At 35.6% G+C, this 17,777-nt stretch overlaps 1 protein-coding gene across 28 annotated transcripts in view; it reads right to left on the bottom strand.

The window, feature by feature from the left end:
- PARD3 (par-3 family cell polarity regulator) overlaps positions 1–17,777 on the bottom strand; it is a 725,699-nt gene that overhangs the window by 257,196 nt on the left and 450,726 nt on the right. For 19 of the 28 annotated variants that reach the window (XM_033209525.1, XM_033209505.1, XM_033209496.1 and 16 more), the window contains 4 exons: positions 17,171–17,553; positions 12,454–12,593; positions 9,349–9,477; positions 6,954–6,992 (listed from right to left, as the gene is read on the bottom strand). In XM_033209525.1, the coding sequence (XP_033065416.1) occupies positions 6,954–6,992; positions 9,349–9,477; positions 12,454–12,593; positions 17,171–17,553 (691 nt within the window). The remainder of the gene's footprint in view (positions 1–6,953; positions 6,993–9,348; positions 9,478–12,453; positions 12,594–17,170; positions 17,554–17,777) is intronic. The other 9 variants (XM_033209510.1, XM_033209519.1, XM_033209522.1 and 6 more) reach the window with 1 other exon arrangement.

Here is a 17,777-nt window from a genome sequence, read left to right as displayed (position 1 = left end):
CCATTTATATTTTTAAGAGAAGGATTTTTTAAATGGAGAAATTATCATGGTTCTTAAATTTTTCTTAAATTCTTCTTAAAGAACCATGATAAACCTCTTAATAAAAGAATAACCCTCCAATCAAACTTCAAAATTTCCTTAAGTTCCCCATTTTAATTTATCCCATATGTGAGATGAACATTTCTGTATGTTATTTGTACTGATATTATAAAGTTCATTATTCTTATTAGTAAAGTTCAAAGTCATATCTGGCTTTATTATGCTGTTTTCTAATTCGAATGGTAGATGCCAAACACATTTTGGAACACTTTTAAACTTTTTGCTTGGTAAAATAATGCTGAGGAAAAAATGTTTTGCATAATTATTAATCTCTAATGCTAACCCCCAAAATTCTCACCCAATCAAAGAAACATCAGACAAACTCAAATTGAGGGACATTCTCAAAGTAATCTGCCCCTTCAAAAATCAAAAATTTGCTTGGAGTAATTTGTTCTTGAGAAAATATTAACAAATATAATAGGTTAAAGGAGATTAAAAAGCCATAAGAACTAAGTGCCATGCATGATCCTGAATTAGAAACAGGACCAAATTCTATTCTTACTTGTAATTTGTTCTCTCATTTATTTATGATATAAAGAACATTAACTGGGGCAACTGATAATACAATCAATTTAATCATTTTCATAACTATAACGCCGTTACATAAGAAAATGTCCTCCTTTCTGGCCTGGCACGGTGGCTCACGCCTGTAATCCCAGCACTTCAGGAGGCAGAGGCGGGCAGATCGCAAGGTCAGGAGATCAAGACCATCCTGGCCAACACGGTGAAACCTCGTCTCTACTAAAAATACAAAAATTAGCCGAGCATGGTGGTAGGCACCTGTAATCCCAGCTACATGGGAGGCTGAGGTGGGAGAATTGCTTGAACCCAGGAGACGGAGGTTGTAGTAAGCTGAGATCGTACCACTGCACTCCAGGTTGGGCAACAGAATAACACTCTCAAAAAAAAAAAATTATATTGGGGAGGGAAAAGGGAAAAATAGGTAGACGAAGGAAGAAAGGGAAGAGGGAAGAAAATTATGTAGCAAACGTGGTAAAATATTAACAATTGGGGAATGTGCATAAATAATTCTTTGTAGAGTTCTTTGTACTATTCTTGAAACTTTTCTAAAAGTCTAACAGTTCAGAATAAAAATTACATACAGTAATTAAGCCACAATAGTTTTGCTATATCTAAAAACCATCTTTATTATAACTTAAGATTTCAACAGCAAAAAGGTATAACATAATAAATCATAAAGATATTATCAATTTTATCACTATGTTGCAAAAGGGCTACAGTTAAACAAAAACTAAGATGTATTCCTGAAACAAAAACACATCCAACATTAAAAAATCATTATCTTACTATAATAACAGTAAGCCATCTCAAATGAATTCCGTAAAAACTGCTGCAGGTATTCACTATCCATAATCATTACCATTTCTGTACGATCATGAAAATATTATTGAATTCCATTTTGGAATAAGGTTGTTTTAAAATAAGTCTGAATCAACATTTAAGGCACTAGAAGTATACACATGTTATAAAATTTGGTTGTCACAATAGCAACACTTGCTGCTAAAAATCAAACTACTGAGGTCAACATATGATTACTGTATGTCAGTATAAATCTTCCACAAAAATCTAGAGTTTTGTACACTTCCATGTATGTTCTCAAGAATATTAAAATTAATTTGCATTATAGGCCTAAAGAAGTATTTGACGATGAGTTTATCTCCAAGAATCTAAACACTTTTGGATTAAGAGGTAATGGCTCACAGATTCACTCCTCTTTGAGGTTCCTCTCCACTTTGTCTGACTCAACTGTTTTCTCAACTTACAGTGGATCAATATGGCAGCCTAGACAGGGCAAGGTGGCTGGCTCATGTCTATAATCCCAGCACTTTGGGAGGCCAAGGTAGACAGATCACTTGAGGTCAAAAGTTCAAGACCAGCCTGGCCAACATGGTGAAACCCTATCTCTACTTAAAAAAAAAAAAAAAAAAAAAAAAAAAAAAATATATATATATAATATATATATATATATATATATATATATATTAGCCAGGCATGGTCAGGGGGCGCCTGTATTCCCAGCTACTTGGGAGGCTGAGGCAGGAGAATTGCTTGAGCCTGGGCGGAAGGGCTGCAGTGAGCCGAGATCGAGCCACTGCACTCCAGCCCGGGCAACAGAGTCAGACTCAGTCTCTCACACACACACACACACACACACACAGTATGGCAGCCTACACTTGATCTATTAATAATATAACTGTTAGTAAAATAAACCTAATAAGGCCCATGCTTAATTGCTAGTTCATTAAATTTCTAAGTTGAGGCTATAACCTTTCTGAAGTTAGCCTATCGAGATGGCTTCTGACCTTCAAAAAAGTTCCTAAAGAATCCCCAACGTATCCCTGTGGTTTCTGTAGGGAAAGCCCACTAACATGTTCTAGAATGCATTTTGAATTCTTGAAAGTTAAGCATGTGGCTACGTGTGGTGGCTCACGCCTGTAGTCTCAGCACTTTGGAAGGCCACGGTGGGCAGATCACTGAAAGTCAGGAGTTCGAGACCAGCCTGACCAATATAGCAAAACTCCGTTCTACTAAAAACACAAACAATTAGTCGGGCTTAGTGGGGCATGCCTGTAATCCCAACTATTCAAAAGGATGAGGCAAAAGAATCGCGTGAACCCAGGAGGCGGAGGCTCCAGTGAGCCAAGATCAGTGAATTTTATTAATAAAGCAAGACAAATGCATTCTACAAATACAAACAAACAAAGACAAAGATGACAAAGAACTACAAATGGGAGAGAACATTAGTTCCGGTTAGGGTAAGCCTCATGAGATAGGTAGAGGTCAGCAGGATTAGAAGTTGGTGTCCATATGGACAGGCAAAGAAGGTGAGAGCAGCCCAAGTGAGGAGAAAGTATTTGCAAAATTGGTCACTGGGCTGGGAAAGGACAGACGTGTCCATGCAGCAGTTAATGGAAATCAATGGTACTAAACACGTGTTCTAGGAAAGCCTATGTATCAATCCATGAGCAATATAAACAACAACAAAAAAATCAACAAGATCTCTTCCCACTATCTTGACTAACGAGATGACATCTAACCCTGGATTTCTTTATTGCTTATTTATTTTAATAAAATTCAATCACAGTTTATCAACCTCCAACAGGGAACTCATACTGTATTACCTGAAACTATACATGTAGATTAGCTTTTTTATATTCCCCTTAACATACCAGCCATATTAAGGAGATATAAAAACTGCCCTGCAGATTCTGGTGTCAGACAACCCGAGTATATTCTGGGCTCTAAGATTTGGAGCGTCCTAAGGTTAATTCTTTGTTCCTCTTTCAATAGGATAATATCACCAACTAAGTCAAGTTTGTCCAACCTGAGACCTGTGGGCCGCATGTAGTCCAGGCTGGCTTTGAATGTGGCCCAACACAAATTCCTACCAAAACTTTCTTAAAACATTATGAAATTTTTGCGATTTATTTATTTATTTGTTGGCTTATCTGCTACCATTAGTGTTAGTGTATTTTATGTGTGGCCCAAGACAATTCTTCCAATGTGGGCCAGGGAAGCCAAAATATTGGACATGCCTGAACCAAGTCATGAACATTTTAAAGATTAAATAAGATAATCCACATAAAGAGTTTCGCATAACTGATGAATAAATGCCAGTCATAGATATGACTGCAATGTTATAAGCAATGTTAAGCATTAGAGGTAAAAGAAACTGTCTTCTATTTTTTGTGAGCCTGTATAAATCACATATAGTTCCTGATAGAAGTAATGTATCTCCTTCAGGAAAAGAGAAAGAATCATACTGTATGCACAGGTACCATTCCTGTGGTTTAAAGTGGATACAAGATGGTTTGCTCCAAAATCAACCCTGAGAAAGCCCAAAATGAAAGTGGGCATTGGACTTGGATTTGTGGTGAGATCATTACTGCTCCCCTCCTTCCCATTTTTAGGCATTGACAAAATAGGCAAAGATTTCACAGACCTAGAACCTTAAAAAAGTCATTAAGAAACACTAATAAAAACAGCAAAAGCCTATCATGGAGTTTTCCTTGAGCAATACTATGTGACAAGAACTAGCAATATTCAAAAAGCCTAAAACAGATCCTTGGCCATCAAAAGGTAGAAAGGCAGAGACCGTACCCCATCAATTTCTTAAATTATCATGTTAATATTAAGTCTTTTACAACTCAAAATGATACTGCATAACTGGAGCATAAAGAGAGGCACAGATGTGAGAGCACGCATAAAAAATTAATAAACAGTATTTTAAACTAAACTATGCTTTTAACTTAGTTTGGGAAACTCATATTAGAAAAAAAGTCCAAGTATAACTAGAAGTCAGACACATGTAAAAGTATATACGACTTCCTTTCCTTTTTTTTTTTTTTTGGAGACAGTGTCTCGTTTTGCCACCCAGGCTGGAGTGCATTGGAACAATCTCGGCTCACTGCAAGCTCCACCTCTTGGATTCACGACACTCTCCTGCCTCAGCCTCCAAAGTAGCTGGGACTACAGGCGTCTGCCACCATGCCCAGCTAATTTTTGTATTTTTAGTAGACACGGGGTTTCACCTTGTTAGCCAGGATGGTCTCAATCTCCTGACCTCGTGATCCACCCACCTCGGCCTCCCAAAGTGCTGGAATTACAGGTGTGAGCCACCATGCCCAGCATGATTTCCTTTTTTAAGGTGACTCCCAGTTGCCATGTCATGCTACCATAAAGACACAGATTGTGAACTGAAATGCACCTTGCATTTCTTAACAGAATACCACATCAAAAGATGCTTCTTTCCCTCTGGTGACTGAGAAGTTCACAGCTGATCATCAGTTTCCTCAACAGGACTGACTACATGTTTTTTGTTGTTTATTTTTAACTTTTTGGTAGAGATGAGGTCTTGCTATGTTGCCCAGGCTGGTCTTAATCTCCTAAGCTCAAGTGATCCTCCCGAAGTGCTAGTATTACAGGTGTGAGCCACTGCACCTGGCACTGACTACATGTTTTGAAAGAACATCCCTATCTTTACTACTTGAAGCATCATTTTCCATCTCAGATTGTCTTAGACATTAATAGATTAGTTTGTGTGCAAAGTCATTGTGTTTTCCAAAATATTCTGATATTTATCCTACACCATAAAGGAATAGCTCTTCCCCTAAGGATCACATTGTAAATACTTCCTCCTTTTGCATTTATCCTATAACTATTTCATGGTACAGATACCAAACGGGTGTGTGTGTGTGTGTGTGTGTGTGTAAATGACTGTGGATCTATTTTGTTTTATAGATCTTTTCCATCTATTTTGACATATGGTGCCCATTTACTTTTGTAAGTAAATGGGCAATTGTTATAAATACTATGTAAATTATCCTTTTAAAGCTACTAATTTGAAGTACCTTCTTTAACATACATGCACATACCTATACACATCATGTCTGTTTCTGTAACCCTTAATCTGTTTAAATGATCTATTTGTTTACCACTATAACAATGCCATGCTGTTTTAGGTATTGTAGCTTTACATTATACTCTGCCACAATTACTGTCTTTTCAAAGAGTAGTATAAATTGCTATTGTACCCCATTTATTTAGAATCAATTTGTCCAATTTCACCTTGTCTAATCTACCCCCAACACATAAATATCAGTGTGATTTTGATTAGATATAATTGCCCTATTTATATTGTAAACCAAAAATTAAAGCTAGGAATTGTCTACAATACACGCTTATTAATGCGGAATATTCTCAAGGTTGTTTACTGATTTTCCTCCAAGATGTAATTTGTCATCTGTTTTCAGAATTGTGGAATATTTATAGGAGGATCACTTGAGCTCAGGAGGTCAAGGCTGCAGTGAGCTATGAAACATGGTGAGATTCTAGACTTCAAAAAAAAAAAGAAGGAATATTGAAAAATAACATTTTGTTTATTAGTCCAAAGTTTTCTGTTTATAAAGCTGTACAGAAAATGAAAACTGTTTATTATGTTATTTCAATTCTTTATATTCTTACTTTTTTTAGTCGACAATGTAAAAATTTTTGGAAAGGGACATACCAACATTACCTACTATGGAAACGACTTTGCTAAAATTTCCATGTACAATAGTTTGAGAATGAATGTTTTTGTGCTATGTAGTTTGATGAAAAAAGGAAACAAGATCCTGATTGTTAGAATTTCTACCATGTCAATATAAAATGCCCTTTTTACTTCCATGTAGCGCATCATCACAGAGACTGATAGAGCGAACCTTCCTTCCTTTCATTGTATTATTTCTGCCTGCTGGAACTAAGCTTACTCTTTTATCCCCAGTCTGTCTCAGGACTTGTTTTCTTAACAGGATGCAACTATGTTTGCATTTTAATGTGAGCTGTGAGGCCTTAACTTTTGGTAAGAGAAATTATCTCTTTTATAGTTATTCTAACAACTATGCTTAGCCTAATACTGACACGTCACTTTAATTTTCCTGGGTATACTTTTTTAACTGTATTCTCTTAGCCCTCCCTTTTTTTCCATGACTGAATAAAGTTTTTTAACTTTTCTTTCCATTTTGTGGCCACTTATAATTGAGCATTTCATAAGTCATGAAATACTCTGCATATATGTAAAACAACTAAGCTTTAGTCCTCATTTTGCAGGTGAATAGGAAATCCCTCTCTTTTTTGTGTCTGTCTGATCAAAATTAATCACAAAATATACTCCATTTTCGGTGGTAACAATAAGTCACCTTAAAATAAGACCACTTTGGCATTTAATAAACCCATGTATTAAATATTATGAGCCAGGAAAAGGCAGGACAAGTAACTTCATATTAAATTAGTAAGAAGTTAGTTCCATGTATCTTTCCAACATCTCTGCATCCTTCAAAAGACAAAGCTCTTACCGTTTCTTTTGGAATCTGCATCTGGCTTGGCTCTGCATTCTAGAAGAATTGAAGAAAAACATAAATACAGACTGACCAAAGCCATCTTCAACACATAGGGACACAATGATTTATTTTAAAGAAAATTTTGTTGATTCTTAAAATCCACAAAATGTATCAAGGGTAATTATATGATGGCTGATGTAATGCTCTGTCTTCCAACCTTTTGCTGATATGTGTGTTTATGTGTATGTTCTAAGAAATTTTTCTAGATATACATCTTTACTTGCTCATTCATAGTACATCATGAATTTATTATTTGGAGGAAAAGAAGTCTCACCAAACTGCCTTCCTAATCATGGCACTGTTTCTAATTTTGCTTTTAAATTTTCCCAATCAACAAAGTTTTAAGGTATAGAATCATTTGATAGCTAGACCAGATAATAACAGTTTGAACTACAGTCTGAACCACCAGCTTTACACTTTAAAAGGTTGCACAGGAAATAAATGTGATTTTTTTTCATATAATGTTGACTTGCCTTAATTGCGTAGGAACTTACAAGGATGATTTATAAAAAAGGCACAGATTGATAAAAGTATTTAGATTTAGACACAGAATTTAAACACAGACCCCCCAAACAGAGGAAAATAGTTATGTCTACTAGATTCAAAGATTATTTTTAAATGCCCCCTCCCTTTAAGTTTTCAGGATTTTATTCTTTTAAATTTTGAAAAGCAGCTGCAACATGCATAATAGACTGACGGCCTACTGGCGTACTCCTTAATGAAAAGCTCACAAGCAATAAATTACATAACCAAGAAAAAAAAAAAACAGTAGGTAGCAGAAGGGAAAAACAGAAGCCTGGAAGATCAAAATTGGACAAGAAGAACCTGAATAACCCTAAGCTGGCTATATGCTGGCACTAACTCTGGAAAAGACTGCTTAAGAGCAGTGTCTAAGCTTTGGCAATCTAATAATGCTAACTAGTGCACTCTGAGACACTGAGGAAGAATTAAAGCTTCAGCAAATCACATGGAAAGCTAGTTGTTTTTTTTTAAGTGCTCATTTACAATTTAATAGAGACATCTCCAGATTTAGGATCAGGTGGCATTTTAAGCTCAAAATTGGATAACAGTGGGGGGAAAACGAAAAACTGAATTTAAATTGAGAAATAATGCATTAAACATTTTTAAATATAAAGAAGTTTTCATAATTTATTCAAAATCTACTTAAAACAAAAGTGTTCACTTTTCAACCCTATCACAGTCTGAAATTTCCACAAAATCCACATTAAGTTTTAAGACAAGTGTGTAACCAGGGGATGAGATATTATGACTAAAATTTACTTTCATTTATAATATTTATAGAAATATATAGTTTATATAGAGAATAAAATATAGTTATTGTATGTATAAATAAAATATAAATTTTATCATAACACATCCATACTTGAAGACAGAACTTAAGAGAATTTGGGCTATATGATAAATTTGGAAACCTCATTCCTAAAACCTTGTCACTCTAGATTATACAAATTAATTTTTGTTTAGAGCTAAGAGCTAGATGAAAAGGATGTATTTCAAAAGGATCCAAGTAGAATCTGTTTTGAAATATTTAAAATACCACTTGTACTTGAAATAAAACTTTCTTACCACATTAGAAGACAAAGGAAACTCCTCCAATTATGTCATTTTTATATATAAATGAAACCTAGCACTTTTGCAGAAAAACACTCAGAACATGTACATCTAAGACATTTCATTCACACCAATACCATGTAAGTCTTCATATGTATTAATGTATGTATGGAAAGTGAAGGAGATACGTTGCAAAAGTTGTAAATGTCTTTTCACTTCCTTCATTTATGTCATCCTAAATAACATGACCTATATTTGTATAATTAATAGCCATGAGGCTTATTGCCACTTAGGGCTTTTTATTTTGAATAATATTTTTTTAAAAGGTACTCCTTTTCACACAACAGTAAGGAAGCAAGCATCTGTTTGGCTTACTGACACGTACTATGAAAATTTGAAATATGAAAATTTGTCATATGTAGTGTGGGAGATGGCAAGCTTTCAGCGACAGTCTGTGGAGTGACAGTTCTGAAATAATCAGCGTCTCTGTATTCAGTCAGTCCATCTGAGGGTGTACAGTGATGAACATTTGATGCCCTCGAAAATATCCCTACAGTCTGATGTTTAAATACCCCTCCATTCATTACTGAGGATATCCATTTCTGAAACGAAGGGAGTATTAGAGAAAAGAATGTTTGTATTCAGTGAGGTCTGAAAGATATGTAAGATCTAGAAACTCCTTGGAAAATGTCTCCATAAACATTTGCCACCAGGCAACTAACCCAGACCCCTGGCTGCTGCATATCAGAAATCTTTCATCTACTCTAAATTTACACACCAATTCCCTTGGGTGGAAGGCGTCTTCCTGGCGAAAGACCAGAAGGCTCACAGTTCCTTCCATCTTGGTGCTTCTCAACAGGGAAACAACTTCCTCTTGGGATTTGCCCGCTAAATCTACTCCATTTACCTAAAACAAAACAAAACAAAAGTTTTCAGCTGTAATCCTGTGGAAACAACAGGAAAAACACACATACACACACTCTAGGACTAGCCATATCTGCTATGGAACATAACTCATTTCACACACAATTCTGCCATGATCTGGGAACCACTAAGACTTTGTGAATAATAAAGAAACTAAGACCAGATACCTGGAAGTAAGAAAGGAAGTGGTGAGTCTTTTAGTGTTTGTCATTAAACCCAAAGTGACCATCACCAGGGCACTGACAAGTAACAAGTAATAAATAATTCAAAAATGTCAAGTTAACACAAAACTTACTGGCTTAGAACTGAGATATTTTGATAGCCTTGTGCATCATAGATTTTCTTATACCAAAATAAAAAGTTGTTGCTCTTATAAAGATTAATAAAAACACACCAAAAATATTTTGGTACAGTATTTTCACTTTCAATGAAATTTTGCTGATAAATATAATAAAATGTTTACCTCTAAAAGGTAAACATTAAAGAAACACAGCTACAAAACAATATTTTTTAGTAGGGAAGCAATTTCACATGAAATTTTTTCAATGTTATGACAGAATTCAAGCAGGAAAAAAATTTAAAAAAACTTGTTCTTATGGAATCTTTTATCTAACAGGAAGTATAACATCATTATCAGAAAGCACTATATATTCCACAGAAATGAGAGCATATGTTTCCTTTAAAAGGTGTTCTACAATTTTTTCTTTAGACAAAAATGACATTTTGTCCAAGGCAAATAAGTTTATAACTTAAATTGCAGTATCAAAATTTTCCTATAGCTAAAATATATTTCAGAACATTTCCCCTTCTGAAAAAAAATCAACCTCATATAGCTCAAGGTACTACTATTAAGGAATTGCAGACAGGAGGACTGAATTCAAGTCCCAGCGGAGACTTACAAAATAAAACAAGCTACGACTACACACATGGGCTAATGTACCACTCAATTTATACCCCCAGGACAAGCGGCCTTTTCAGGAAGCAGGACCCTAAACATAATTTGTACTCAAACAAAAGAAAGTGAAAAAAAATCTAGATGATTAAGTCACTTGATACTTAAATTTTCTCTGTATGATTCTAATTATCTGGACACTCAGAGAAAATGCACGTAAGTATCAATAGTGTATAGCTGCAATTGCAGATACTAGAAGGTTGGGCTTAAAACATGCAAAAAAGAAGTTTCCATTTTAACACAAAGATGACAGCTATGGAAATAAAGCCTAACTCTAAAGACATACAGGTTGCAGGTCTTTCTCATTGTTTTAAAATAAAAAGGTTTTTCTGATATGTTGAAAGTAAAGCGATTATGTAATAAAAGAAAAAAGTGACTCATTAATAAAGCAATTATCTTTAGAAAGAAAGACCGAGAGAGCCAGAAAAGGACAGACATATTTTTTTGGACTTAGAAGACAGAAGGACTGAATTCAAGTCCCAGCGAAGACTCTTACAAATAAAACAAGCTACGACTGCAGACACAGGCTAAAGTACTACTCAATTTATACCCCCAGGACAAGTGACTTTTTCACGAAGCAGTACACTAAACATAATTTCTACTCAAACATCTGTTACTTCATTTCTAACAGTGCCTATTTAACATACATTGTCCCATGCACAGGACCAAAACAGTGGGAATAAAATGTAAAGGACCTAGGTCCCAAATGTAGACATGGAAAAAAATATGGATGGTATCCCTCTCCTCCCCTACTTTATAAAAATTCTTTAGGAAAACTCAATCTGGAGAAATATAAACCATATATGAAACTATAAGAAAAAAGGATAGTGTGGTAAAAGTTTACCTTAGCATTAATATTTGAATATTAGTTAATTAGGAAATGCAATATCTGCTAATAAAAATACAGACTGAAAAAAAAAAACTAAGAAAAATGGTTAAAAATATATTTTTCAATTTTCGTTTTCTCTTTTATGTGCAAATCATCAAACACAAATTCTGTATGTTAATGTATTTCCAAGGCAGCTTCAAATACCAATGAACCCAAACTCATAAGACATAGAAAAAAATTTCAAAAATGATTTTTTTCTTTCCTGACATTTGACTCTTATGTCTCAATTTATTCTCCATGCTGCCATTTCAAGATTTCCTTGCTCCTCTTATCAAGACACACTGTTTTCATTTATTTCATCTGTCTCTGTTCCGAATACAAAGTGGACAATGTTTCCATATTGCCAGATATAAATATAAAGTCATCTAGAAATGTAACCTTATAGACATTTTATATGACAAAATGTTACTCATAAACCAAATGTCTGAGTAACTAAAAATTTATAACTAAACTAAATGGGGCTGGGCATGGTGGCTGATGCCTGTAATCCCAGCATTTCGGGAGGCCAAGGCAGGAGTTCAAGGCCAGCCTGGCCAATGTGGTGAAACCCTGTCTCTATGAAAAATACAAAAAATAGCCAGGCATGGCGGTGTACACCTGTAGTCCCAGCTACCAGGGAGGCTGAGGCAGGAGAATCACTTGAACCCAGAAGGCAGAGGCTGCAGTAAGCCGAGATTGTGCCACTGCACTTCAGCCTGGGCGACAGAGTGAGACTCCATCTCATTAAAAAAAAAAAAAAAAAAAACTAAATGGAAAGATTATTTCTCATCAGATAACATGGAAAAAAGAGCTGGGCACGATGGCTCACACCTGTAATTCAAGCACACTGGGAGGTAGGAGGATCACTTGAGGCGAGCAATTCAAGCAATTCAAGACCAGCTAGGGCAACATAACAAGACACTGTCTCTACAAAAAATTTTAACAATTAAAAAATAAATATATATAAAAGATAACATGGAAAATTTAAACGTAAAACAGAAACACATTTTGTGACGCATACTTCCGCTAAAATGTATATGGTTTAATTTCATATTGTATGAAAATGTTTTTAAAAGTTGGCTCCTGGAACTGGAACATTTCCAGAATTAGGGAACATCCTGCTTGGGGATATCGCTTACCTCTATAAGTCTGTCTCCTGCCTTAAGTCGGCCATCCTGAATGGCCGCTCCCCGGGGGAGGATGTTCTTCACATAGATTGGAGCTGAGCCACCTATTGTTACATCTCTGGAAGTGATGCTGAATCCCAAACCTTCTGTACCTAGGTATGTGAAGGGGAAGAAAAGTAAATAAAATGAGATATCTTGAATTTTACAAGTGTATTGCACTAGTATACTCAACCTCAACTTGACATTTTGTAACTTTCACAATGGTCTACATTTCTTTTAATACTTTAAAAGTTGTAATGAAATTGTTCAAAATAGACTAAATTGTGGAAGGTTTAAATGGTTTGCATATCAACAGTTATTAATCTAAGAAGAAACAGCAATCTTCTCAAGGACAAATATGACTGCTAAAAGTTGTTAAATCAATGTAAATCTTTGACTAGGAAATTCACTACATGAAGAAAGAAAAAAACTTCTGTTAAGACCCACCAAAAAAAAAAAAAAAAAAAAAAAGACCCACAGTACCTCAAAACTCAAATATTATTGTGCAATAATGACATCCAAATTTCAAGGGTAGGAGGTATGAGCAAGGGAGACGAAAATGTCCAGGAAGATGTAAAGGAAGAGTGAAATGAGAGATCTCTCTACATAGAGGTAATGGAACCTCCCCAAATCATAATTATTCAAAGCAATTTACTAAGAGGATAAACCAGGAACCATATTATCTTTGCCTAGTTCACTTCTAATTCACCTAAATCTTACCATGTATATTTCCTTCCCCATCCCCTACTCCCAAAAAAGGCAAATTACTCAGTGAAGACTCCATCTCAGATCATGGCTACCAAATCTGGGGATCATCATATATGTTTAAAGGTACTAAATGAATGATGCATTTATAAATTACTCTGATGATTCACAGAATTTAAATTCTCATTTCCTTGGCAGCTTTCTTGACAGGCAGTCTTATATGCTCAATACAATGCAGAAAAGCATTTATATGTCACTTGAATCAACATGCAATAAGCCAACATGTGCCCAGGAAAAACTGGGAAGATAATGATACATTTCCAATGAATCAAAAAATCTTTACAATCGTGATTTCTACCTAAGCTTTTTTTAAAATGTTACTTCTTAAGATACTAGTTTCCATTTCAGTTAAAATACTGTTAAGTCAAATGCTTGCTCATTATGGGAAGAATAAAGAGATCTGTAAAGCTGAAAAATCTAGAAAAGAGCATATTAATCTGATACCTCACTCAGTATAAAACTGTAATGAAAAGTATAAAATATAAGTGAACAAAAAAATGGGTGAATAAAAATGTAGATTAAGGAAACATTAAAGGAGAAATAAACAAAACACTCCATAATTATTCCCGTAGCAAAACCTACCATAGTTATTCTCAACATCAAACAAAGCATTCATTTACTTCTAGTCTGAAGTCACTTTAGGGTGCCTGGGCTATTAATATTTCTGACGTCTTCCATGCTGAACACCTGAATGGCATATTGTTTATATGAAATGTCTGTAATTGCTCTGCGGAGATTTTTCCATATGTCTCTGCTTTCACGAAACTCTAATGACTTGCAATAACATTTATTAAGAAAGAACTCTTTTTTTTTTTTTTTTTTTGAGACGGAGTCTCACTCTGTCGCCCAGGCTGGAATGCAGTGGCCGGACCACTGCAAGCTCCGCCTCCTGGGTTTACCCCATTCTCCTGCCTCAGCCTCCCGCGTGGCTGGGACTACAGGCGCCCGCCACCTCGCCCAGCTAGTTTTTTGTATTTCTTTTAGTAGAGACGGAGTTTCACCGTGTTAGCCAGGATGGTCTCCATCTCCTGACCTCGTGATCCGCCTGTCTCGGCCTCCCAAAGTGCTGGGATTACAGACTCCAGCCACCGCGCCCGGCCAAGAATTCTTAATTACTCTCCTTTTGCAATACTAATTTCTTTGAACTATGAATGCTGACTGTTGTAGAAACCTCAATACTATTAAAATATCAGCAATAACCCCTAAATCTGTAAGCTAAAAGCTCAGGCAATGACCTTTCAAGGAAAGATAAGTAGATATCAATTTTCATTTAACAAAGCCAACAAAACACTGCACTGACTGAAACAGATTACTGACCTTCTCCTCTGACTTTATTAAAAAGCTAATTTCTACAAAAGAGCAGGGTATTTGAGCATACCAAAATGACAATAAATATTAAGAAATCATAATTATGGAAGCAAGTACACTGAGACTATTCTGTTGTCATGTTATATAACATAGATCCAAAATTAGGCCAAAGAATCATTATACTGACATCTTTTTTTGTACTAAGAGTTGATCGCAGTTTTTGAAGAATTGCTGCCACTCAAAGCACATTAGCTCACTTTGAACTGAATCTGAAGTTTAACACTGACACACCCTATGTTTTTAATGCACTTCACTAATAAATGTAATAACTGGTAAGAACAAATCTGCTAGCTACAAGGAAAGCCTGTTCAATTCTCCTACAATCATTATTATTAAAATATATGCATTTAGTCCTAATCAAAGATAATCTGCTTTCTTCCCCACATTTATACTAAACACAATTTTTATATAAAATATTTGTAAGTATTGGCGGCATGCACAAGCAGCATGTGTTTTTTGCCATACACTCTCACAGTTGGTAAATTAAAAATCAAGACAGATCTATGGGACTCTATATCATTAAGATTACTCAAGGTCTGAAAAACACTTAAAACCATTGTTTCTCCTTACAGTGATTAAGCACAATCTTTCTAAATTAGCTTGTGTAAATGCAATCATATTTTTCATTAAATGCTATTAAAATAAAATCTGTATTCAAAACAATGGTACTTTTAGTGGCAAATCACCTCATTTAAAAAGTTCATGTTATATCATGATTTGTCAAATATCCTAATTTTTGAAAAACTGTAATTAACTAAATCAATACTGCTGTATCGGTATAAAAAGGAAAAGATATTTATGAACCAATATCTTTATGACAGTGGTGAAGCAAAATACTACACCTTCTAGAGATCTCAAGCAGGATTTTATTTTTTATACAACTCTATTTGTGGTTCTTGATATGTTTTTGGTTAAAAACAAGGGCCTGTCATTTAAGTAGAGCAAAAGGAGGAAAGAGGATGTGATATTTCTCTCACTGAGGAAGTGACAGAGCCAAAGGGGTTTCTGTTGATATGCCTCTGTGTTTGTAAGGAGGCAAGCTGTCAACTCCTGATCATGTCAATCCAGTATTTAGAGCTTAAAAGCCAGCAACCAGAAAAAGAAACTTGAGGTTCACATAAAGTTCAATGAAAGAATATGATTTAGAAAGGAAACAGCAGTCTCAGCGTTTACAACCTTGTAAATGCTACCCCAAATGGAAAGAAGAATGGTCTGAATATCTGGATATGGAAAACATTCTAGTAAGAATCTGTGGCCAACAGCCACACGACCTGAGGAAATAATGAACCTCTCTTGGAATCATTTCCATCCAACTATAAGAGTTGATGGTTGAGCCTATAAAAATAAATATTCTTTATAATAATACCATTTTGAAAGACATGATTTAAAAATATATCAAAATGGATCATGAACAGTAAAAGTGTATCTTGGTGCCTGGACCAAACACTGGGTGAAAATCATAAAGTCAAGTCCAATAGTTTGCACTCAACTTTGAAGAAGGCAAACTGCAAGAACATGCTCTCTATACACAGAGATCCACTGTATACAGGAAGGGTACTAAAATACATAAATGGCTGAAAGATGCATGAAGAATTGGTAATGGCCATCATGACTTCCACATCACCATAAGAAAGAGAAGCAGGCCTGGACATGGTGGCTCACTCCATAATCCCAGCACTTTGGGAATCCGAGGTAGAAGGACTACTTGAGGCCAGGAGTTCCAGATCAACCTGGGCAACATGGCAAGACTCCATCACTACAAAAAATTTTTAAATTTTAAATGAGATGGGCATGGTGGCACGTGCCTCTAGTCCCAGCACTTGGAAGGCTGACGTGGGGTGCTGTGGGCTACAGTGAGCTATGATTGTGCCACTGCACTATAGCCTGGGCAACAAAGCAAGGCCCTGTCTCAAAAAACAAACAAACAAACAAAAAAAAGAAACAAAGAGAGAGAAAAGAAAAAGGAGAGAAAAGGAAAAGAAAAGAAAAAAAGAAAGGGAAGTAATGCAGTAAAGAAAACAAAAGACAAGAGCCAATGGCCTGGCTTCTCAGCAACCTACTATAAACTCCTGGCAGCCTCCAACAAATCAGTTCCTCCCCACACCAAATACTGGGATTGATGTGCACTAACTCTCAAGTCCTCTTTGAGGGCTGGACTTAGACAGCAAATGGGGCAGTCAAAATGGTCAAACCCTTACTATTGTTCTGTGTTTGATATTAATGTCCTGAAGCCATTTTCATTCACAATCAAACATTTTACTGCAGTAGTAGCTGCTATCTTCTTCTCATACACATATTTTAAAGCCTTATTCTCTGCACTTTTACATTTTAATTTCTACAGAGCAAAATAAACCTGAGACATTTAAGAAATACAATTTTAAACATGTTAAAAGGTAAGTAGCTTTTAAAAATCTATCAGTTCTTTCACAAAATAATGAGATAAGACTCAGGGTGCTTTGGGTTAGTAGGTTGACTTTTAAAATAAATTCCGTTTCAACCCTTGTGTGTTGCTACTAAGAAAAGAAATTCCACAAAACAAAAACAAGATAGGTTATACCTTTCTTAAGCTGGATATTAAGCCTCTTGCCTATTTTTTTGGTGTTATAACCACTGCTTACAGTCGCACTAAATACATTCTGAGGTGCTGAGGCTGGAGCGGATGGCGGTTTTCCCGAGGGGTGTGCACTATGAGGTAGTCGTGAGTGAGAGTCTATCTGCTCAGGCGGGTGGTTCAGTCGGGGTGCTCTCTGCACCGTGTGAAGCCCTGCACTGTTCACACTCCTGTTGTCAATATACTGGCTGTCAGGGCTAAAACGGCTTGAATAGTAATTGTTCTTCTCACTTTGAGATAGTTGTTCATACTGTTCTTTATTTGCTGCAGGAACCACATGGAACCAAATGATGGGTGTACGCATGGCTTGGCGAAACATATGTTGTGCTCTGGGTTTGAGAAAGAATAGAAAATTAGCAAATTAAGACTGGCAGACTAGAAGATATTATGAGCTTAATTAAGTATACTAATTAAGCAATAAGAACTGACAGGCTGTTGAAATTGAAAAGCAAAATTCTAATAACCCATTTATCAATCAAGCTTGTAGCTCTGATCTACGAATAGCTGTTTCTTCAAATATAAATTTCTCAATGTCTCAATAAAAATAGAAAAA

The sequence above is a fragment of the Trachypithecus francoisi genome, unplaced genomic scaffold (assembly GCF_009764315.1).
Source record: "Trachypithecus francoisi isolate TF-2019V2 unplaced genomic scaffold, Tfra_2.0 Lachesis_group9, whole genome shotgun sequence".
NCBI classification, from domain to species: domain Eukaryota; kingdom Metazoa; phylum Chordata; class Mammalia; order Primates; family Cercopithecidae; genus Trachypithecus; species Trachypithecus francoisi.
This window is presented reverse-complemented; position numbering and strand designations above follow the sequence as displayed.